This window comes from Pseudophryne corroboree, chromosome 5, assembly GCF_028390025.1.
Source record: "Pseudophryne corroboree isolate aPseCor3 chromosome 5, aPseCor3.hap2, whole genome shotgun sequence".
NCBI classification, from domain to species: Eukaryota; Metazoa; Chordata; class Amphibia; order Anura; family Myobatrachidae; genus Pseudophryne; species Pseudophryne corroboree.
Genome location: NC_086448.1, coordinates 630,386,210 through 630,404,977, shown reverse-complemented (window position 1 = coordinate 630,404,977; position 18,768 = coordinate 630,386,210). Strand labels below are relative to the sequence as shown.

General features: G+C 45.4%; 1 protein-coding gene across 2 annotated transcripts in view; it reads right to left on the bottom strand.

The window, feature by feature from the left end:
• MIB1 (MIB E3 ubiquitin protein ligase 1) overlaps window positions 1–18,768 on the bottom strand; it is a 216,298-nt gene that overhangs the window by 107,190 nt on the left and 90,340 nt on the right. For both annotated transcript variants that reach the window (XM_063923579.1, XM_063923577.1), the window contains exons 7-10: window positions 10,718–10,901; window positions 9,461–9,605; window positions 9,151–9,284; window positions 7,623–7,730 (exon numbers count right to left, since the gene is read on the bottom strand). In XM_063923579.1, coding sequence (XP_063779649.1) covers window positions 7,623–7,730; window positions 9,151–9,284; window positions 9,461–9,605; window positions 10,718–10,901 — 571 coding nt within the window. The remainder of the gene's footprint in view (window positions 1–7,622; window positions 7,731–9,150; window positions 9,285–9,460; window positions 9,606–10,717; window positions 10,902–18,768) is intronic.

Below are 18,768 nucleotides of genomic sequence, written 5' to 3'. Positions count from 1 at the left end.
AGCCCGAGAGGAGACGGATCAACATACTCGAACAGAGGAGGAGGTGAAATACAGAAACAGTAGTCCAGAAGCACCACTCGGCCAAGCTGAGAAGCAGAAGCTGCAAAGGTATCAAATTTGTATAATTTGATAAACGTATGTTTCCCAGACCACGTTGCTGCTCTACACAACTGTGTCAGAGAAACTCTTCTAGCAGCCGCCCAGGTAGAACCAACGTATCTAGTGGAGTGGGCTGAAACCGAACTCAGTGGAGAAAGAAAAGCTGCGCGATAAGCTTGCCTAATGGTAAATTTGATCCAACGAGCCAAAATTTGATTTGAAGCTGGCCAACCAGGCCTGGCAGCATCATACAGAATGAAGAGAGTATCAGTTTTGCGTAAGTCAGCTGTTGGCTTGACATAAACACGTAGTGCCCGAATTACATCCAGTGATCTTGAAGAAGGATTATCGCCTGATAGCACCAGGACCACAATAGGTTGATTAATGTGAAATGCTGAGGTAGACAGCACCTATGAGTGCAGAGTTCCGCTCTGTCCTCATGAAATATTAAATATGGAGGACGGCACAACAGAGCTCCTAATTCGGAAACACTCCGTGCCGAAGCCAGGGCCAGAAGTAAAACTACTTTCCACGTAAGAAATTCCAACTCCACCGATTCCAGTGGTTCAAATAAAGATGACTGTAAAAAGGTTAGAACCGTATCCAGATCCCAAGGAGCTGTAGGAGGGATAAATGGAGGTTTAAGGCGGATAACCCCCTGAAGGAAGGTCTGTACATCCAAGAGTAAGGCCATTTTTTTCTGGGGGGGGGGGGGGGGGGGGGGAATCGAAAGGGTAGAGACTTGAACTTTGAGAGATCCAATGCTCAACCCAGATGAAGAAACCAGCCTGGGAGGAAAAGGAGAAGCTTAGCCAGTGCAAAAGAAGTAGCAGAAAACGGACACTGCTCACACCATGAGATGTATGCTTTCCATATGAAGACACCTCCTTTCTAGCACTCAGCATCGTAGGGATAACTAGTAGGACCCTGTCCTTTCTCGTTAGATCTGCTTGAGTAGACGCGGTAACAGAGGAAATGGAGGAAAAAAGATACACAAACTGGATATTCCAAGGAACAGTCAAGTGCATCCACTGCTTCTGCCGCGGGATCCCTGGTGCAAGAGCAATACCGAGGAAGTTTGTGGTTCCTTCTGGACGCCATGAGATCTATCTGCGGAAGTCCCCATCGATTTACCAGTTGCTGAAAACCTTGGGGATGCAATTCCCATTCACTCAGATGCATATCTTGGCGACTTAAGTAATCGGCCTCCCAGTTCTCCACTCCTGGTACGAACACTGCTGATATTGCTACTGCATACCTTTCGGCCCATAACAGAATCTTGGTTACCTCCTTCATAGCTGCCCTGCTGCGGGTTCCACCCTGCAGATTTATGTATGCCACTACTGTGGCGTTGTCTGACTGCACGCATATTGCACGTCCCTGTAATAGGAGAGCATTGTAGGCAGCCCGAAGTTCTAGCATACTGATAGGTAGAGTCCGTTCCTGTGGAGTCCAGATGCCCTAGAATTGGCAATCCAGAGTCACCGCTCCCCATCCGCGGAGACTGGCATCTGTTGTGAGGAGCACCCAATCTGTGACAACAAAGGTTTTCCCCCTTGGACAGATTTGTCGTGTTCAGCCACCAAAGCAGTAGCAGAAGTGTCCTGGGTCATAGCTGAGTTATCTGATCCATGGAAAGATGTGAACCTGATCACTGGGAAAGGAGATATAGTTGAAATGGCCGGTAGTGGAATCTGCCGTATTGTACTGCCTCGAAGGCAGCTACCATCTTTCCTAGTAATCGAATACACAGATGAATCGATACTCTGCGATACTGTAGGACCAGACAAACCAACTCCTGAATGGACTGAATGTTGTCCTGAGGAAGAAAATTCCTCTGCCGCATAGGAATTGAATCTGCTGAGTCGATTGTGAGACTTTTGGACACTGATGATCCAGCCGTGTCTTACAGGAAAAGTCTGGGCTATTCTCATGTCGTTTACCAACTTTACTTCTGACGGGGCCTTTAGGAGTAGATCGTCCAAGTAGGGAACAACATTCACCCCTTGAGATCATGCCATCATCACTGCCATTACCTTTGTAAAGACTCAAGGCGCTGAAGAAAGACCGAAAGGCAAGACTTGGAATTGAAAATGTAAATCTTTACCGCAAACCTGAGAAAAATTCTGATGCAGAGGCCAAATTGGTATATGGAGATAAGCGTCCTATTGACACAAGAAAGCCCCCCGCTTCTAGACTGGTTATCACAGAGCGCAGGTACTCCATCTTCAATTTGAATACTCTCAAAAAGGGATTGAGATCCTTCAAATTCAGGATGGGTCTCACCGAGCCATCCGGTTTCGGTACTACGAATAAACTGGAATAAAATCCCAGTTTTTGCTGGTGGAGGGGGACTGGAGAAGGGAATCTTGACGTTCCTGTGAAACTAGTAAACCTGTTATAAAAAATCTCCTCGGAGACTTGAACTGAAAATCTAGTCTGTAACCGTGGACAATGATCTCTCTTACCAAGGCACCTGTGCAGGTTTCCGACCAAACTTGTTTGAAATTCGGTAAACGAGCTCCCACCCTGGCATCCCCCAGGAGGGAGGGTAGCCCGTCATGTTGTGGGCTTAGCGGCAGGCTTAAGTTCCTGTTGTAAGGAAGGTGTGGTTGCCGCATGACCTCGGCCTCTGTTACCTCTAAAAGAGGTGTTTCCTTCTATGCCACATCCTCTGAATTTTGATGGGACTCTAAAGGACCGGAAGGATGGACCAGAATAAGTCTTCCTGGGAGTTGGAGCTGCAGAGGGAAGATAGGTCGACTTACCACCAGTGACTTTGGAGATCAGGGTATCCAGTTCTTGACGAAACAGGATCTCATCATTAAACGGTATTGCCTCTACCGCCTTTTTGGATTCAGCATCCGCTTGCCATTGCCTAAGCCAGAGCGCTCGATGTGCCGAAATAGATAATGCCGCTATCTTGGATCCAATGGTTACGGCATCATTGGATGCTTCACCTAAGTAAACAGCAGATTCTCCAATATGTTCTGCCAGTGTAATCAATTGATCTGTAGAGAGACCCGATTGGAACCCTATGAATTGCTCTGCCCAGGACTCTATAGCCTTATTAACCCGAAGACCCACCATGGCAGGTCGAAGAAGTACCCCTGCTGCTGTGGATATGGACTTTCAAATATTTTCCAACCTACGATCAGCCTGCTCCTTTAACAAGGTAGCACTGGCAACAGGTAGGATAGTCTTTTTTGATAATCTAGATAAAGATGGGTCTACCAGAGGGGGATTTTCCCATTTTGTTCTACTGTCCTCTGGAAAAGTATAGGTAAGCAAAATCCTGCGGGTTACCTGAAAATTCTTACCAGGGTGCATCCATGCTAAAACAAAATGGTTATCTATTTCTGCAGACACAGGAAAATAAACAGTACTCCGTTGTTTTTTTGTAAAAAAAAAAACAAGGTTGCGGTAGAGTCGGATCAGAATCCGAAATCTGTAAAACCTGGCGCACTGCTCGTATGAGAGCGTCTAACCCCTCAGACTCAATCTCCGCGTCATCCTGAATTAATTCAGTGTCTGAGTCCAGTTCAACTTCTCCCAACGCTGGAAATGGTCTCTTTTTTGAGACAGTCTGCGTTGAAAAGGAAGTGGGGGATTTAGACGCCCCCACAGTTTTTCTTAACCCCTCTACTGATTTGGCTAAACTTTGCGCCCAATCTAGTTCGGGTAACGAAACCTAGGACCTGGATGCTTCTCTATCCTTACGAGAAGCAGCCAGTTCCGCACAGATCAGACATGACCCCAGCCAGCTGAGCTAACCAAGTAGGAGTGGGGTCCTGCATAGTGGCAGTACTTTCCACTGGGTTTGCTGACTTACATGCATCATAGTACAAAGAACCATCAGTTTGTTGTGTGAATTTGGCAGAGCACTTCTTACAGGCATCTAGTGCCTGTGAAGCCTTTGAAGAAGTGCTCCTGCCTGTCATCTTGTCAAAGTCAAACCACACACTCTCACACACAAATAAACAGAAAAGATCTTTAGAGAAGGGGAGGTATAGAGGAGAGGGCCAGTCACAGCCGCCCTATAACAATAGCTACAGAACACTGCAACTACAACAGGCGTTTCTGTATTTATATAACTAAATTTACATCCCTTCTCTATCTCCCCTGTAACTCACGCTACCAGTGAGTGGTGAGTGAGAACATGGCCGCTAACTCGTGGACAGGACGCCAGCCCCACTGCAAGAATGACACTGTACGCAGCCGCGTGTAATGACGCTGCAACGCCAGGAAAGGAGATGCCCCCCGCCTCCAAGCACAAAATTCAAAACTGCTCAGTGTAGATTTACAGTGCAGTGGCGGGTGCTGTAGTACCGCTGTGTCTAACCGGATGCCCTACCAGCGCTGGGGAGGGTGCCCCCTAGGAAGTGTGTCTCCTGGAGACTCTGCTAGTCAGAGCTCCGGGCTATACTCACCCCCTGCCAAGCTGAACCGGCTGATCACAGGCTGTGGGGACCTTACCGGACGCTGCATGCAGCTTCTAAGGAATTACCTTCAGGACTGTTGTCCTTGTAGCCGGGAGCTTTGGCTGCAGACTAAAGAAAGCTGTGCCAGAGTCCCACCTTCAGCTCCCGTGGTGGGCCTGTCTGTCCTCAGCTTCTTAAAATAGAAAAATCTCTGGAGAAGCCTAGAGTGAGGACCGGCTCCCTCGGGCACATTTTTCAAACTGGTCTGTAGGGGGTACATAGAGGGGAGGAGCCAGTCACTATTCTAAACAATTTAAAGTGCCAGGCTCCCACTGGTTCAAAATCTATACCCCACGTAAAGATTCTCCAGTGTCACCTAGTGGATGAAGGAGAAATAGGACTAAGGAAAATGCCTGCCTTAAACATGGGTGTTTATTTTTTAGTGTAGGAGTTGGCAATAAGCGCACCTCTAGCTGCTGTTGAACTACACATTCCAGCATGCACTGACAGTTTTAGCATGACCTGAAAGCATTAATTGTTGCAGGGCACACTGGGATGTGTACTCCCACAACAGCTGGAGGGCTTATTGCCCAACAATGTACTAAACAAGAAACAAACTAAGGTCTCATGCAAGTGGGAGGGAATAGATGGATGCAGAACTTTTCCCTTAACCTTTTAGTGGCTATACTTCTGGCTGGCCTCTACCCTGAAAAAATTAAAAATGTAGGTGCACACGCTAAGCACTATGAACACAGTGTTCTTAGTGCTTAGAGTGTGCACCTGCATTTTATCTGAGTTGCACTACAAGTTTCATAAAGGTAGCACCTCTTATGTTTAGAATTAAGGTGTGCAGTCCAGCCCTCCCTACCCCTATGGTCCTCTACCCTGAAGCGAATTACCGCAGTGCCCTCCAGATTGATTGCTAAAGAAAAGTAAATAAAAATTAATGCGCCTCTTTAACCCACAGCAAACAATCAAATTCTAATGGTCATCTCAATAAAACAATTTTAAAAAAATGGAAGATAATGTGACTAATATCTATGGGTCATAGTTCATAAATGTATCCTAGCATGTTCCATGGACCTCAGTTATCATATAAACATCATATTTATTGTCTCACCAGCTCAAGGCTTTCAAACAGATGTAGTATATCTAGAGGACTTCTCTCACATAAGTAAGACTATTTTGAAAGGCTTGTGATTATCAAATAAATGGGAAAAAAATCACAAGTACATGCAGAAATAAAGCATTAGTTTTGCAGGAATATATTTTGCATATTAAAATCAACTGTCTTTATCGTTACACCAAGTGAGGTGTACTGAATAGATTACATATAGGATTGGTTGCAATAGATAACAGCACTACTTCTTCCTTCCTTTTTTCTTCTATCACCACACACCCCATCTGTCTCAAATCTTAATTTTTAGCACATTTGTAAACACTTTATCTATGGATAAAATTATAAGATATTATAATGGCAATGCACAGATGTGACCTCATACATCCAGCCTCACTACGCCATGTAGCGCGAGATGTCTGGTGTGAGAGAGCCACCAGTTTCCATGCAACTGTGCTAATGTTGGGAGGCCTTTTTTTTTGTGTGTGGCCGTAAATGCATTTTATTCGCAATGCAAAGCATCTAGGATGCACGAGGAGACTGTGCTGATTAATTTGCTATACGACACTTGTATCTTGTGTGTGACCGAGTCTGTATACGGAGCAGAACAGAACTTATATTGGAGAACAAGCTGCGTCTGCTACATTGTAGCATTTTGTGCATAGATATAAAAGTGTCATATCAGATTAATCAGCTCAGTCTCCTCGTGCGTCCTAGATACATTGCGTTGCAACTAAGACGCCTCTTTGGCAAAAAAAAAAAAAGACGCCCAGCACTAGAAGATTCTCATGCGACCTGGCGTGCCGAAAGGGGCTGTTTTGTGTGACTGCATCAAAAGATGTATAAGGACATATCTGTATATTAACAATGTAACTGGAATGGTCACACTGATACGAACGAGGCCAAATGGACTTTCACTGACATGGTCACATCCCCATACAACAGTGTCATCATCCTCCATTCTCCAGCAATTTACATGCACAAGTAAAATTCAAGTGCAACGAGAGGAAACTAAGCACTATACCAAGAGCAGAGATCAGCTAGGGGAATGACCACCAATCCCCAATCCCACTCTGTTGTGCTATACGTGAAGGACAGGTGGTTTGGAAGAGAGATTTATTGCCAGTGTGGGGAGGACCTAAGGACACTAGGGTGGGTGGAAATTCCACAGGGGGGGCCTATGGACACTAGAATGACACCTAGGCATCTATTGCTACTACAAGGGGGCCTATGGACACTAGAATGACACCGAGGCATCTACTGCTACTACAGGGGGGCCTATGGACACTAGAATGACACCTAGGCATCTACTGCTACTACAGGGGGGCCTATGGACACTAGAATGACACCTAGGCATCTACTGCTACTACAGGGGGGCCTATGGACACTAGAATGACACTGAGGCATCTACTGCTAACTACAGGGGGTCTATGGACACTAGAATGACACTGAGGCATCTACTGCTAACTACAGGGGGTCTATGGACACTAGAATGACACTGAGGCATCTACTGCTAACTACAGGGGTTCTATGGACACTAGAATGATACTGAGGCATCTACTGCTACTACAGGGGGGCCTATGGACACTAGAATGATACTGAGGCATCTACTGCTAACTACAGGGGGGCTATGGACACTAGAATGATACTGAGGCATCTGCTACTACGAGGGGGTCTATGGACACTAGAATGATACTGAGGCATCTACTGCTACTACAGGGGGGCCTATGGACACTAGAATGACATTGAGGAACCTACTGCTACTACAGGGGGATGTTAATGTTACAACGGGGACATATGGACCCTGGAGAGATCCCCGACAGCCTGTAAGCATATTTCATTTTCGCTAAAATATTGACAAATAAAATAAAATACATTTATGTTTTTTTTTTTTTAAATAGTCATTGTCAAATAAGGTGCTAACCGCAAAATAAAAATAATGCACTTTTCATTGGAATTGTTTTATTCTCCTTAAGTTCTTTTACCTCGGCTTCCACATCTACATTTTGTTTCAGAAGTAATTTCAAAATGTCTACATGTCCATTCTGACTGGCCGCTTGCATGGCTGTGTGTCCAGCACACTGACCATTAACCTGGAAATACATTGAGTGGATATGTGTAATGAACATGTAAGAAGTGCACAAAATAAAGCAATCACATTCAAATTCACATCAACTGTTTGAAAACAAGAACATCTTAAAGAATAACGTAAAATACTGAATGATCTAAAACATTACAAACAATCCTATTGGACCCCATTATGAGGCTTAAGCCAGTGCTTAATAAGCAGCAAAGAATTCAGATGTGGTTGGAGGAGTGACATATAGCGCAATGTACCGATATTCGGTAATTTGTACATGCGCCTTACCCGTACTGCGCATGTGCATTATGGGTCCTGTGTCAGTGGAAGCAGTATGCAATGTCAAAATGCAGCAACAAAAGCAAATAAGGTGTTAGCATGCATAAAATGGGGAATGGAGACAAGGGATGAGAGTGTAATCCTGCCACTGTATTAACCATTGGTACGTCCACACCTGGAATGTTGTGTACAGTTCTGGGCACCGCACTACAAAAAGGATATCTTCGCACTTAAAAGGGTTCAGAGGTGATCGACCAAACTGGTTAAGTGGTCAGAGGCGCTGAATTATGAGGAAAGACTTACAAGGTTAGATAGGTTTATACTGGAAAAGAGGCGGATGAGAGGGGACATTATTAATATTTATAAATACATAAAGGGACAATACAAGGACTTATAAAATGATCCGTTTATCAAAAAAAATGCTACACAGAACATGTGGACACCCCCTGAGGTTAGAAGAGAAAAGATTTCATACAGAACGGAGGAAAGGGTTCTTCACAGTAAGAGCAGTAAGGATTTGGAATTCTCTGCCAGAGAAGGTAGTAATGGTGGACTCAGTCAATAAGTTTAAAAATGGATTAGATAAATATCCAAGGATACAGCATTTAAATGAAATAACATTTTATAATACAGGTTGAATCCGATGGACTTTGTCTTTTTTTCAACCTCACCAACTATAATACTAGGTTACTACGGCTGCAGACTCAGTGATTGAAAGTATGGTGCCATTTGGGGGGGCGTTTTGGCTCCGTTTTGGGGAAAATGCCAAGGCCAGAATCATCGGAAGACAGATTTTCTGGCCTCTTGGTAGGAACAGTGGCGGCAGGCTTCCCCGACCTCCAATGACCGATGGTGTCACAGGTGATTTGATGCTGCATCCTAGGACACAGCACGGATCACTAATGCAAGCAGGAGGCATCTGCTATATTACCATACTAGTGCATTGCTGCTGCTTCCATGTAAGCAGCAACGATTGTATCTCCAAACTACATCTGAATCAGTTCCAATGTGCGGATGAGCATATCACTTCCTATTATGGTACCTCAATGTCACAGTTTATGCAAAAGTGGTGGTCAAGAGGTGCCAGAGAAATGGGCGGAACACCAGCTCTTTGCGCAAATCACCAAGAGTATTATAATTGTGAAATTCCTTACATCAACATCCTGCCTCTTCAGCAAGTCCTCCACCTTGGCTACATCTCCATTAGCGGCAGCTTTCACCAGTTCTTCATTAAGATCTCCAGATTCTTGTGTTTCAAACAGTTTCTTTAAAAGCTGCGACAATCTCTCTATGGAACCAAAATAATAACGGTGTCATAACACATGCAGATTACGTTACCAGAACACTTAATCAAAGAGCATACAGCTATTCCTACCATTCTCGCAGTGCCTATGGGTTTCATGAGCTAAACTTTTAGCAATTAACAGCTTACATCGGATACGACAAAAAAAATGTTAAACCTACCCCCGGTCGCGCTACTTATCGCTGATCCAACAGAAGCAACTTTGGAAACAGCAGTTGGGTTATATGTCCAAGAGGTTCCACAAACTTCCACCTTTAGATCACTGTCAGAATAAATCTGTTGTACTCTTCCAACTTTACCTAAAGTCTAAAAAAATTAACACATTTGGTCATAAAATACAAGACATTTAAACCAATGATACACTTATTCCATACTTGCCTACCTGACCCTCTCACTGAGGGAGAAAATGCTCTCTTCCTGGACTTTCCTGGTAATGTATGATTGCCATCTCCTGTGATGAAACACCTTTCTTATCAATTAACTAGCTCACCACAGGTGATGGCAATCATACATTACCAGGAAAGTCCAGGAACAGAGCAGTTTCTCCCTCATGGAGAGGGTCAGGTAGGCAAGTATGACTTATTCTAAAGGTGATTTCTAGGAATCAATTATACTTGATATTTTTAAACAATATTAAACTATATGTGTGTGTGTGTGTGTGTGTGTGTGTGTGTGTGTGTGTGTGTGTGTGTGTGTGTGTGTGTGTGTGTGTGTGTGTATATGGCTTTATTCTACTGTATATGGATAAATCTTTTGACTGTGTAGGGTTTTTTTTTTTTCTTGAACTTCACCAAAATCCTTAAGAGGAGACTTAAGCTATATCAGAGGAATCCCTTTCTGAATGAGAATATCACCAGCAATAGCTGTAAGAGACTCCAACCTACTTAGCTTACAAACAGGAACAGACACAGGGAAAGAGGAGAAGCCACATTATATAACAGCCATTAGAGTTTTTCTTCTGTATCTGCCTATAGTTACCCCATTGTAAGGCTGTCATGAAGTATTGAAGGGGAACAGTCTTTATCACCACAGATTCAGATGAGTACTGTCAAATATTTAAGTGCCTAATGATATTTAAAGGGATTGTTAATATTTAATAGTCATATGTTCAAATTATGTTACAACAGTTTTGTCAGTAATCCACAATTTTTAATGTGAATTGAAAAGCCCAATGAGAGTATAAGGGAAAATTAATATAGGAACCAATATTCTAATTCCCATGACAGAAATGTAGAGGTTAGGATTAATTATCACACCTATTTAAAAAAAAAAAAAAAAAAAAGGAAGAAATAATGAAGAAATTAACATATTACAAAAATGTAGTTAAGTTGAAATGTACCCTTCATGGACCCTTTTAGGGATAGAATTTTTTTTATTAATTTCACAGGTAAAAACGTCATCTAACTAAGGAAACTTACAGGAAGCATAGCTTCAGCCCATTCTCCATGGCCTCTCTGAAGTAGTTTTATTCTCTCTAGGTCGTAACATATTTGTACAAGATCCCCCACTTGAAACTGCGAGGTTCCTCCCTCTGCACCTTGAGCAGAGTCCCCACTCCGAACGACATTTGCTTTGGTCAATACAGCTGGATTAAATGTCCACCTAAGGAAGCATTAAGATTACACATTTGTACAACTTTCAAAATTATGACACATACTAATTGTCAACACCGGGCCTATTCAATTAGTGGGGATTAACCCACACATGAATCGTTCCTGGAATGCGAGGAAAAGTCAGCGAGAAAATGGCAAGATCGAGGGTACACGTGAGGACTAACGGCGGTTAATTTACAGCACCCAATTGAATTCCCCCCTTAGGGTCATTTGTTTAAAAGTGGAAAAGCCCTATAACCAGAAATCACATTGTTCTTATTTAGTATTAGAAGCCACAATGGGGAGGGCAGTTCTCATTTGTTTTGTAATCAGTTTATAATCATTTTTTTAGTCTCTGCTAAGAACATTGCACTTTATAAATAAAAGATAGCTAGAATATTGTTAGAAATTAACACTGGCTCAACTCTAACCAGGGTTAGCTGGGTTTTTTTTTTTGTTTTTTAAATACGCTGTGACCATAACTTTTAAAATAAGAATTTACTCACCGGTAATTCTATTTCTCGTAGTCCGTAGTGGATGCTGGGAACTCCGTAAGGACCATGGGGAATAGCGGGCTCCGAAGGAGGCTGGGCACTCTAGAAAGATTTATGACTACCTGGTGTGCACTGGCTCCTCCCACTATGACCCTCCTCCAAGCCTCAGTTAGGACACTGTGCCCGGACGAGCTGACATAATAAGGAAGGATTTTGAATCCCGGGTAAGACTCATACCAGCCACACCAATCACACCGTACAACTCGTGATACTATATCCAGTTTGACAGTATGAAAACAACTGAGCCTCTCAACAGATGGCTCAACAATAACCCTTTAGTTAGCAATAACTATTTACAAGTATTGCAGACAATCCGCACTTGGGATGGGCGCCCAGCATCCACTACGGACTACGAGAAACAGAATTACCGGTGAGTAAATTCTTATTTTCTCTGACGTCCTAGTGGATGCTGGGAACTCCGTAAGGACCATGGGGATTATACCAAAGCTCCTAAACGGGCGGGAGAGTGCGGATGACTCTGCAGCACCGAATGAGAGAACTCCAGGTCCTCCTCAGCCAGGGTATCAAATTTGTAGAATTTTGCAAACGTGTTTGCCCCTGACCAAGTAGCTGCTCGGCAAAGTTGTAAAGCCGAGACCCCTCGGGCAGCCGCCCAAGATGAGCCCACCTTCCTTGTGGAATGGGCATTCACAGAATGTGCAAGCTGAATTGTACTACAAATCCAGCGAGCAATAGTCTGCTTAGAAGCAGGAGCACCCAGCTTGTTGGGTGCATACAGGATAAACAGCGAGTCAGATTTTCTGACTCCAGCCGTCCTGGAAACATATATTTTCAGGGCCCTGACAACGTCTAGCAACTTGGAGTCCTCCAAATCCCTAGTAGCCGCAGGCACCACAATAGGCTGGTTCAGGTGAAACGCTGACACCACCTTAGGGAGAAACTGGGGACGAGTCCTCAATTCTGCCCTATCCATATGGAAAATCAGATAAGGGCTTTTACATGATAAAGCCGCCAATTCTGACACTCGCCTGGCTGAAGCCAAGGCCAATAACATGACCACTTTCCACGTGAGATATTTTAGATCCACGGTTTTTAGTGGCTCAAACCAATGTGATTTTAAGAAACTCAACACCACGTTGAGATCCCAAGGTGCCACAGGAGGCACAAACGGGGGCTGAATATGCAGCACTCCTTTCACAAATGTCTGAACTTCAGGTACTGAAGCTAGTTCTTTTTGAAAGAAAAATCGACAGAGCCGAGATCTGTACTTTAATGGAGCCTAGTTTTAGGCCCATATTCACTCCTGCTTGCAGGAAATGCAGAAATCGACCTAGTTGAAATTCCTCTGTTGGGGCCTTTTTGGCCTCGCACCATGCAACATATTTCCGCCATATGCGGTGATAATGATTTGCCGTAACATCTTTCCTGGCTTTAATAAGCGTAGGAATGACTTCTTCCGGAATACCCTTTTCCTTCAGGATCCGGCGTTCAACCGCCATGCCGTCAAACGCAGCCGCGGTAAGTCTTGGAACAGACAGGGCCCCTGCTGTAGCAGGTCCTGTCTGAGCGGCAGAGGCCACGGGTCCTCTGAGATCATCTCTTGAAGTTCCGGGTACCACGCTCGTCTTGGCCAATCCGGAACCACGAGAATTGTGTTTACTCCTCGCTTTCTTATTATTCTCAATACCTTTGGTATGAGAGGCAGAGGAGGGAACACATAAACCGACTGGTACACCCACGGTGTCACTAGAGCGTCCACAGCTATCGCCTGAGGGTCCCTTGACCTGGCGCAATATCTTTTTAACTTTTTGTTGAGGCGGGACGCCATCATGTCCACCTGTGGTTTTTCCCAACGGTTTACCAGCATCTGGAAGACTTCTGGATGAAGTCCCCACTCTCCCGGGTGGAGGTCGTGTCTGCTGAGGAAATCTGCTTCCCAGTTGTCCACTCCCGGAATGAACACTGCTGACAGTGCTAGTACATGATTCTCCGCCCATCGGAGAATTCTTGTGGCTTTTGCCATTGCCATCCTGCTTCTTGTGCCTCCCTGTCGATTTACATGGGCGACTGCCGTGATGTTGTCTGACTGGATCAGCACCGGCTGGTGTAGGAGCAGGGATTTTGCTTGACTTAGGGCATTGTAAATGGCCCTTAGTTCCAGAATATTTATGTGAAGGGAAGTCTCCTGACTCGACCATAGTCCTTGGAAGTTTCTTCCCCGTGTGACTGCCCCCCAGCCTCGAAGGCTGGCATCCGTGGTCACCAGGACCCAGTCCTGTATGCCGAACCTGCGGCCCTCTAAAAGATGGGCACTCTGCAGCCACCACAGTAGAGACACCCTGGTTCTTGGAGACAGGGTTATTAAGCGATGCATCTGAAGATGCGATCCGGACCATTTGTCCAATAGGTCCCACTGAAAGATTCTGGCATGGAACCTGCCGAAGGGAATTGCTTCGTAAGAAGCTACCATCTTTCCCAGGACCCGCGTGCAGTGATGCACCGATACCTGTTTCGGTTTCAGGAGGTCTCTGACTAGAGATGACAACTCCCTGGCTTTCTCCTCCGGGAGAAACACTTTTTTCTGGACTGTATCCAGAATCATACCCAGGAACAGTAGCCGTGTCGTCGGAACCAGCTGTGACTTTGGGATATTCAGAATCGAGCCGTGCTGGTGCAGCACTTCCTGAGATAGTGCTACTCCCACCAACAACTGTTCCTTGGATCTCGCCTTTATTAGGAGATCGTCCAAGTACGGGATAATTAAAAATCCCTTTTTTCGAAGGAGTATCATCATTTCCGCCATAACCTTGGTAAATACCCTCGGTGCCGTGGACAGTCCAAACGGCAGCGTCTGGAATTGGTAATGGCAATCCTGTACCACAAATCTGAGGTACTCCTGGTGAGGATGGTAAATGGGGACATGCAAGTAAGCATCCTTGATGTCCAGGGATACCATGTAATCCCCCTCGTCCAGGCTTGCAATAACCGCCCTGAGCGATTCCATCTTGAACTTGAATTTTTTTATGTATGTGTTCAAGGATTTCAAATTTAAAATGGGTCTCAACGAACCGTCCGGTTTCGGCACCACAAATAGTGTGGAATAGTAACCCCGGCCTTGTTGAAGTAGGGGTACCTTGATTATCACCTGCTGGGAATACAGCTTGTGAATTGCCGCTAGCACCGCCTCCCTGTCTGAGGGAGCAATCGGCAAGGCAGATTTTAGGAACCGGTGGGGTGGAGACGCCTCGAATTCCAGTTTGTACTCCTGAGATACTATTTGAAGGATCCAGGGATCCACCTGTGAGCGAGCCCACTGACCGCTGAAATTCTTGAGGCGGCCCCCCACCGTACCTGGCTCCGCCTGTGGAGCCCCACCGTCATGCGGCGGACTTGGAAGAAGAAGCGGGGGAGGACTTTTGCTCCTGGGAACCTGCTGTTTGTTGCAGCCTTTTTCCCCTACCTCTGCCTCTGGACAGAAAAGACCCGCCTTTTCCACGCTTGTTTTTCTGGGTCCGAAAGGACTGAACCTGATAAAACGGCGCCTTCTTAGGCTGTGAGGGGACATGGGGTAAAAATGCCGACTTCCCAGACGTTGCTGTGGAAACTAGGTCCGAGAGACCATCCCCAAATAATTCCTCACCCTTATAAGGCAAAACTTCCATGTGCCTTTTAGAATCTGCATCTCCTGTCCACTGGCGAGTCCATAAGCCTCTCCTAGCAGAAATGGACAATGCACTTACTTTAGATGCCAGCCGGCAGATTTCCCTCTGTGCATCTCTCATATATAAGACTGAGTCTTTGATATGGTCTATGGTTAACAGGATCGTGTCTCTGTCTAGTGTGTCAATATTTTCTGACAGTTGATCTGACCACGCGGCAGCAGCACTGCACATCCATGCTGACGCAATAGCTGGTCTAAGTATAATGCCTGAGTGTGTGTATACAGACTTCAGGATCGCCTCCTGCTTTCTATCAGCAGGTTCCTTGAGGGCGGCCGTATCCGGAGACGGTAGTGCCACCTTTTTAGACAAACGTGTGAGCGCTTTATCCACCCTAGGAGGTGTTTCCCAACGTGACCTATCCTCTGGCGGGAAAGGGAACGCCATTAGTACCTTCTTAGGAATTACCAATTTTTTATCAGGGAAAGCCCACGCTTCTTCACACACTTCATTTAATTCATCTGATGGGGGAAAAACTACGGGTAGTTTTTTCTCCCCAAACATAATACCCTTTTTAGGGGTACCTGTATTTATATCAGAAATGTGTAACACCTCTTTCATTGCCTCAATCATGCAGTGAACGGCCTTAGTGGGCATCAGGTTAGACTCATCGTCGTCGACACTGGTGTCAGTATCAGTCTCGACATCTGGGTCTGCGGTCTGAGGTAGCGGGCGTTTCAGAGCCCCTGATGACCTTTGAGACGCCTGGACAGGCACGAGCTGAGAAGTCGGCTGTCCCACATTTGGCATGTCGTCAAATTTCTTATGTAAGGAGTCTATACGTGCACTCATTTCTTTCCATAAGCTCATCCATACAAAAAGGCTAAAGAAGTGGTTGTTGAGTTGGGTGCACTATGTCAATTTTGTTGAATTGATTATCAAAATTAAAACGTAGCTTTTATTGCTTCTATTAATATTCAGAGGGTCCTTGTCATGGGACACATACAGCAAAATATAGAGGTTAAAAATGTGACATATACAAACATATACGTGGTGAAGAAAAGAAAGTTAAGTGAGATAGATTCTAAAAAGTGGGATCACCACAATAACTCCTGCAACTAGTATAATTAATTTCTGTGTGAATCATGAGCCACTCAGGACAAAAACTAGATAGGGTATAAACGCCCCTGGTTATACTTGATGAATATCTGTCATCTTAACCCAGCTTTCTTGTAATTACTGCATCTAGTGTAAAGATGCAGTGGGGTCTGTGCAATCTGTGTGTTTCCTAACGTATTGACCATAAATAAATAAATTCTGACCACTGTGAATGTAAGTGCACCCAACTCAACAACCACTTCTTTAGCCTTTTTGTATACGTTGTCATTTCTTGGTTGTAATAGGGTCGCACCCCCAAAGAGGCCTAAAGTCTAATCTAAGACACACGTACATTGGGGTTTTATAAATCTATTAAATCTTTAAGTTAGATTATCAAGTGTGCAGATGTATCTCTCTCTCTCTTTCCCATAAGCTCATCCACTCAGGTGTCTGCCCCGCAGGGGGTGACATCCCTTCTAAAGGCATCTGCTCCGTCTCCACATCATTATCCTCATCAAACATGTCGACACAGCCGTACCGACACACCGCACACACACAGGGAATGCTCCAACAGAGGACAGGACCCACAAAAGCCCTTTGGGGGGACAGAGTGAGAGTATGCCAGCACACACCAGAGCGCTATATAATGCAGGGACTAACCGAGTTATGTCCCCTATAGCTGCTTTTTCTATATAAATGTATACTGCGCCTAAATTTAGTGCCCCCCCTCTCTTTTTTACCCTTTTCTGTAGTGTAGACTGCAGGGGAGAGCCAGGGAGCTTCCTTCCAGCGGAGCTGTGAGGGAAAATGGCGCCAGTGTGCTGAAGGAGATAGCTCCGCCCCTTTTCCGCGGACTATTCTCCCGCTTTTTCCTATATTCTGGCAGGGGTATTTTCCACATATATAGCCTCTGGGGCTATATATTGTGGTATTTTTGCCAGCCAAGGTGTTTATATTGCTTCTCAGGGCGCCCCCCCCCCCCCCCAGCGCCCTGCACCCTCAGTGACCGGAGTGTGAAGTGTGTGTGAGGAGCAATGGCTCACAGCTGCAGTGCTGTGCGCTACCTTGGTGAAGACTGATGTCTTCTGCCGCCGATTTTCCGGACCTCTTCTTGCTTCTGGCTCTGTAAGGGGGACGGCGGCGCGGCTCCGGGACCGAACACCAAGGCTGGGCCTGCGGTCGATCCCTCTGGAGCTAATGGTGTCCAGTAGCCTAAGAAGCCCAAGCTGGCTGCAAGCAGGCAGGTTCGCTTCTTCTCCCCTTAGTCCCTCGCTGCAGTGAGCCTGTTGCCAGCAGGTCTCACTGAAAATAAAAAACCTAATTTCTATACTTTCTTTCTAAAGGCTCAGGAGAGCCCCTAGTGTGCATCCAACCTCGGCCGGGCACAAAATCTAACTGAGGCTTGGAGGAGGGTCATAGTGGGAGGAGCCAGTGCACACCAGGTAGTCATAAATCTTTCTAGAGTGCCCAGCCTCCTTCGGAGCCCGCTATTCCCCATGGTCCTTACGGAGTTCCCAGCATCCACTAGGACGTCAGAGAAAATAAAAACTATTACAGGAGAATCCCCCTGGTATTATTGCACATTCTTGTTGCTTGTGGCCTTCATGAGTGAGTTGAACCAATGCAGTAAAATCACATACACAGAGAAATAGGGAGGGTGGGATGTTGAACATGATCAGAGAGGTACTAAATCTAGCATCAGCTAAAACTCTACAAACTCCTCCCCTAAATATGCTGTAGGATAGGAGAAAACCACAACTAACATGCTTATTTTCAATTTAACCTATCTCCAAGTATACTTTAAATCATAGGTCTGCAAACTCGGTCCTCATTACCCCACCACAGTGCATGTTTTGCAGGTAACCCAGCAGGTGCACAGGTGAATTAATTACTCACAGACATTTTAAAAGGTCCGCAGGTGGAGTTAATTATTTCACTTGTGATTCTGTGAGGAGACCTGCAAAACATGCACTGTGTGGGGTAATGAGGACCGAGTTTGCAGACCTATGCTTTAAATCAGGCATTCCCAACCACGGTCCTCAAGGCACACCAACAGTGCAAGTTTTAGTGATATCCAGGTTGCAGCACAGATGGTTAAATCAAAATAACTGAGCTACTAATTAAGTCACCTATGCTGAAGCCTGGATATCACTAAAACCTGCACTGTAAAGGGGGGTACTCACGGGAGAGATGTGTGCTGAGCGATCTTAACACAGACCGCTCAGCACAGCGCGATGTGCTGAGCGAGGGGGAAAGCCGACGGGGGGCCGCTCACTTCACACAACGGTGAAGTGTGCGACCCGCTAGATTGAGCCTGCATGCAGGCTCAATCTAGCATCGGCGATAGCGATGCGCGGCCCCATCGCTGGAGGGCATATACACGGCAGATCCGTGCTTAAAATCTAAGCAATCTAGCAAGATTGCTTAGATTTTAAGCACGGATCTCTCCGTGTGTACCCCTCTTTAGTGTGCCTTGAGGACCGTGGTTTGGAATGCCTGCTTTAAATGCTTTAATATATGTTGGCCTGTTTACATATATTCAGAGGTACTGTATATACTAGAGTATAAGCCGACTTTTTCAGCACTTTTTTTTGTGCTGAAAAAG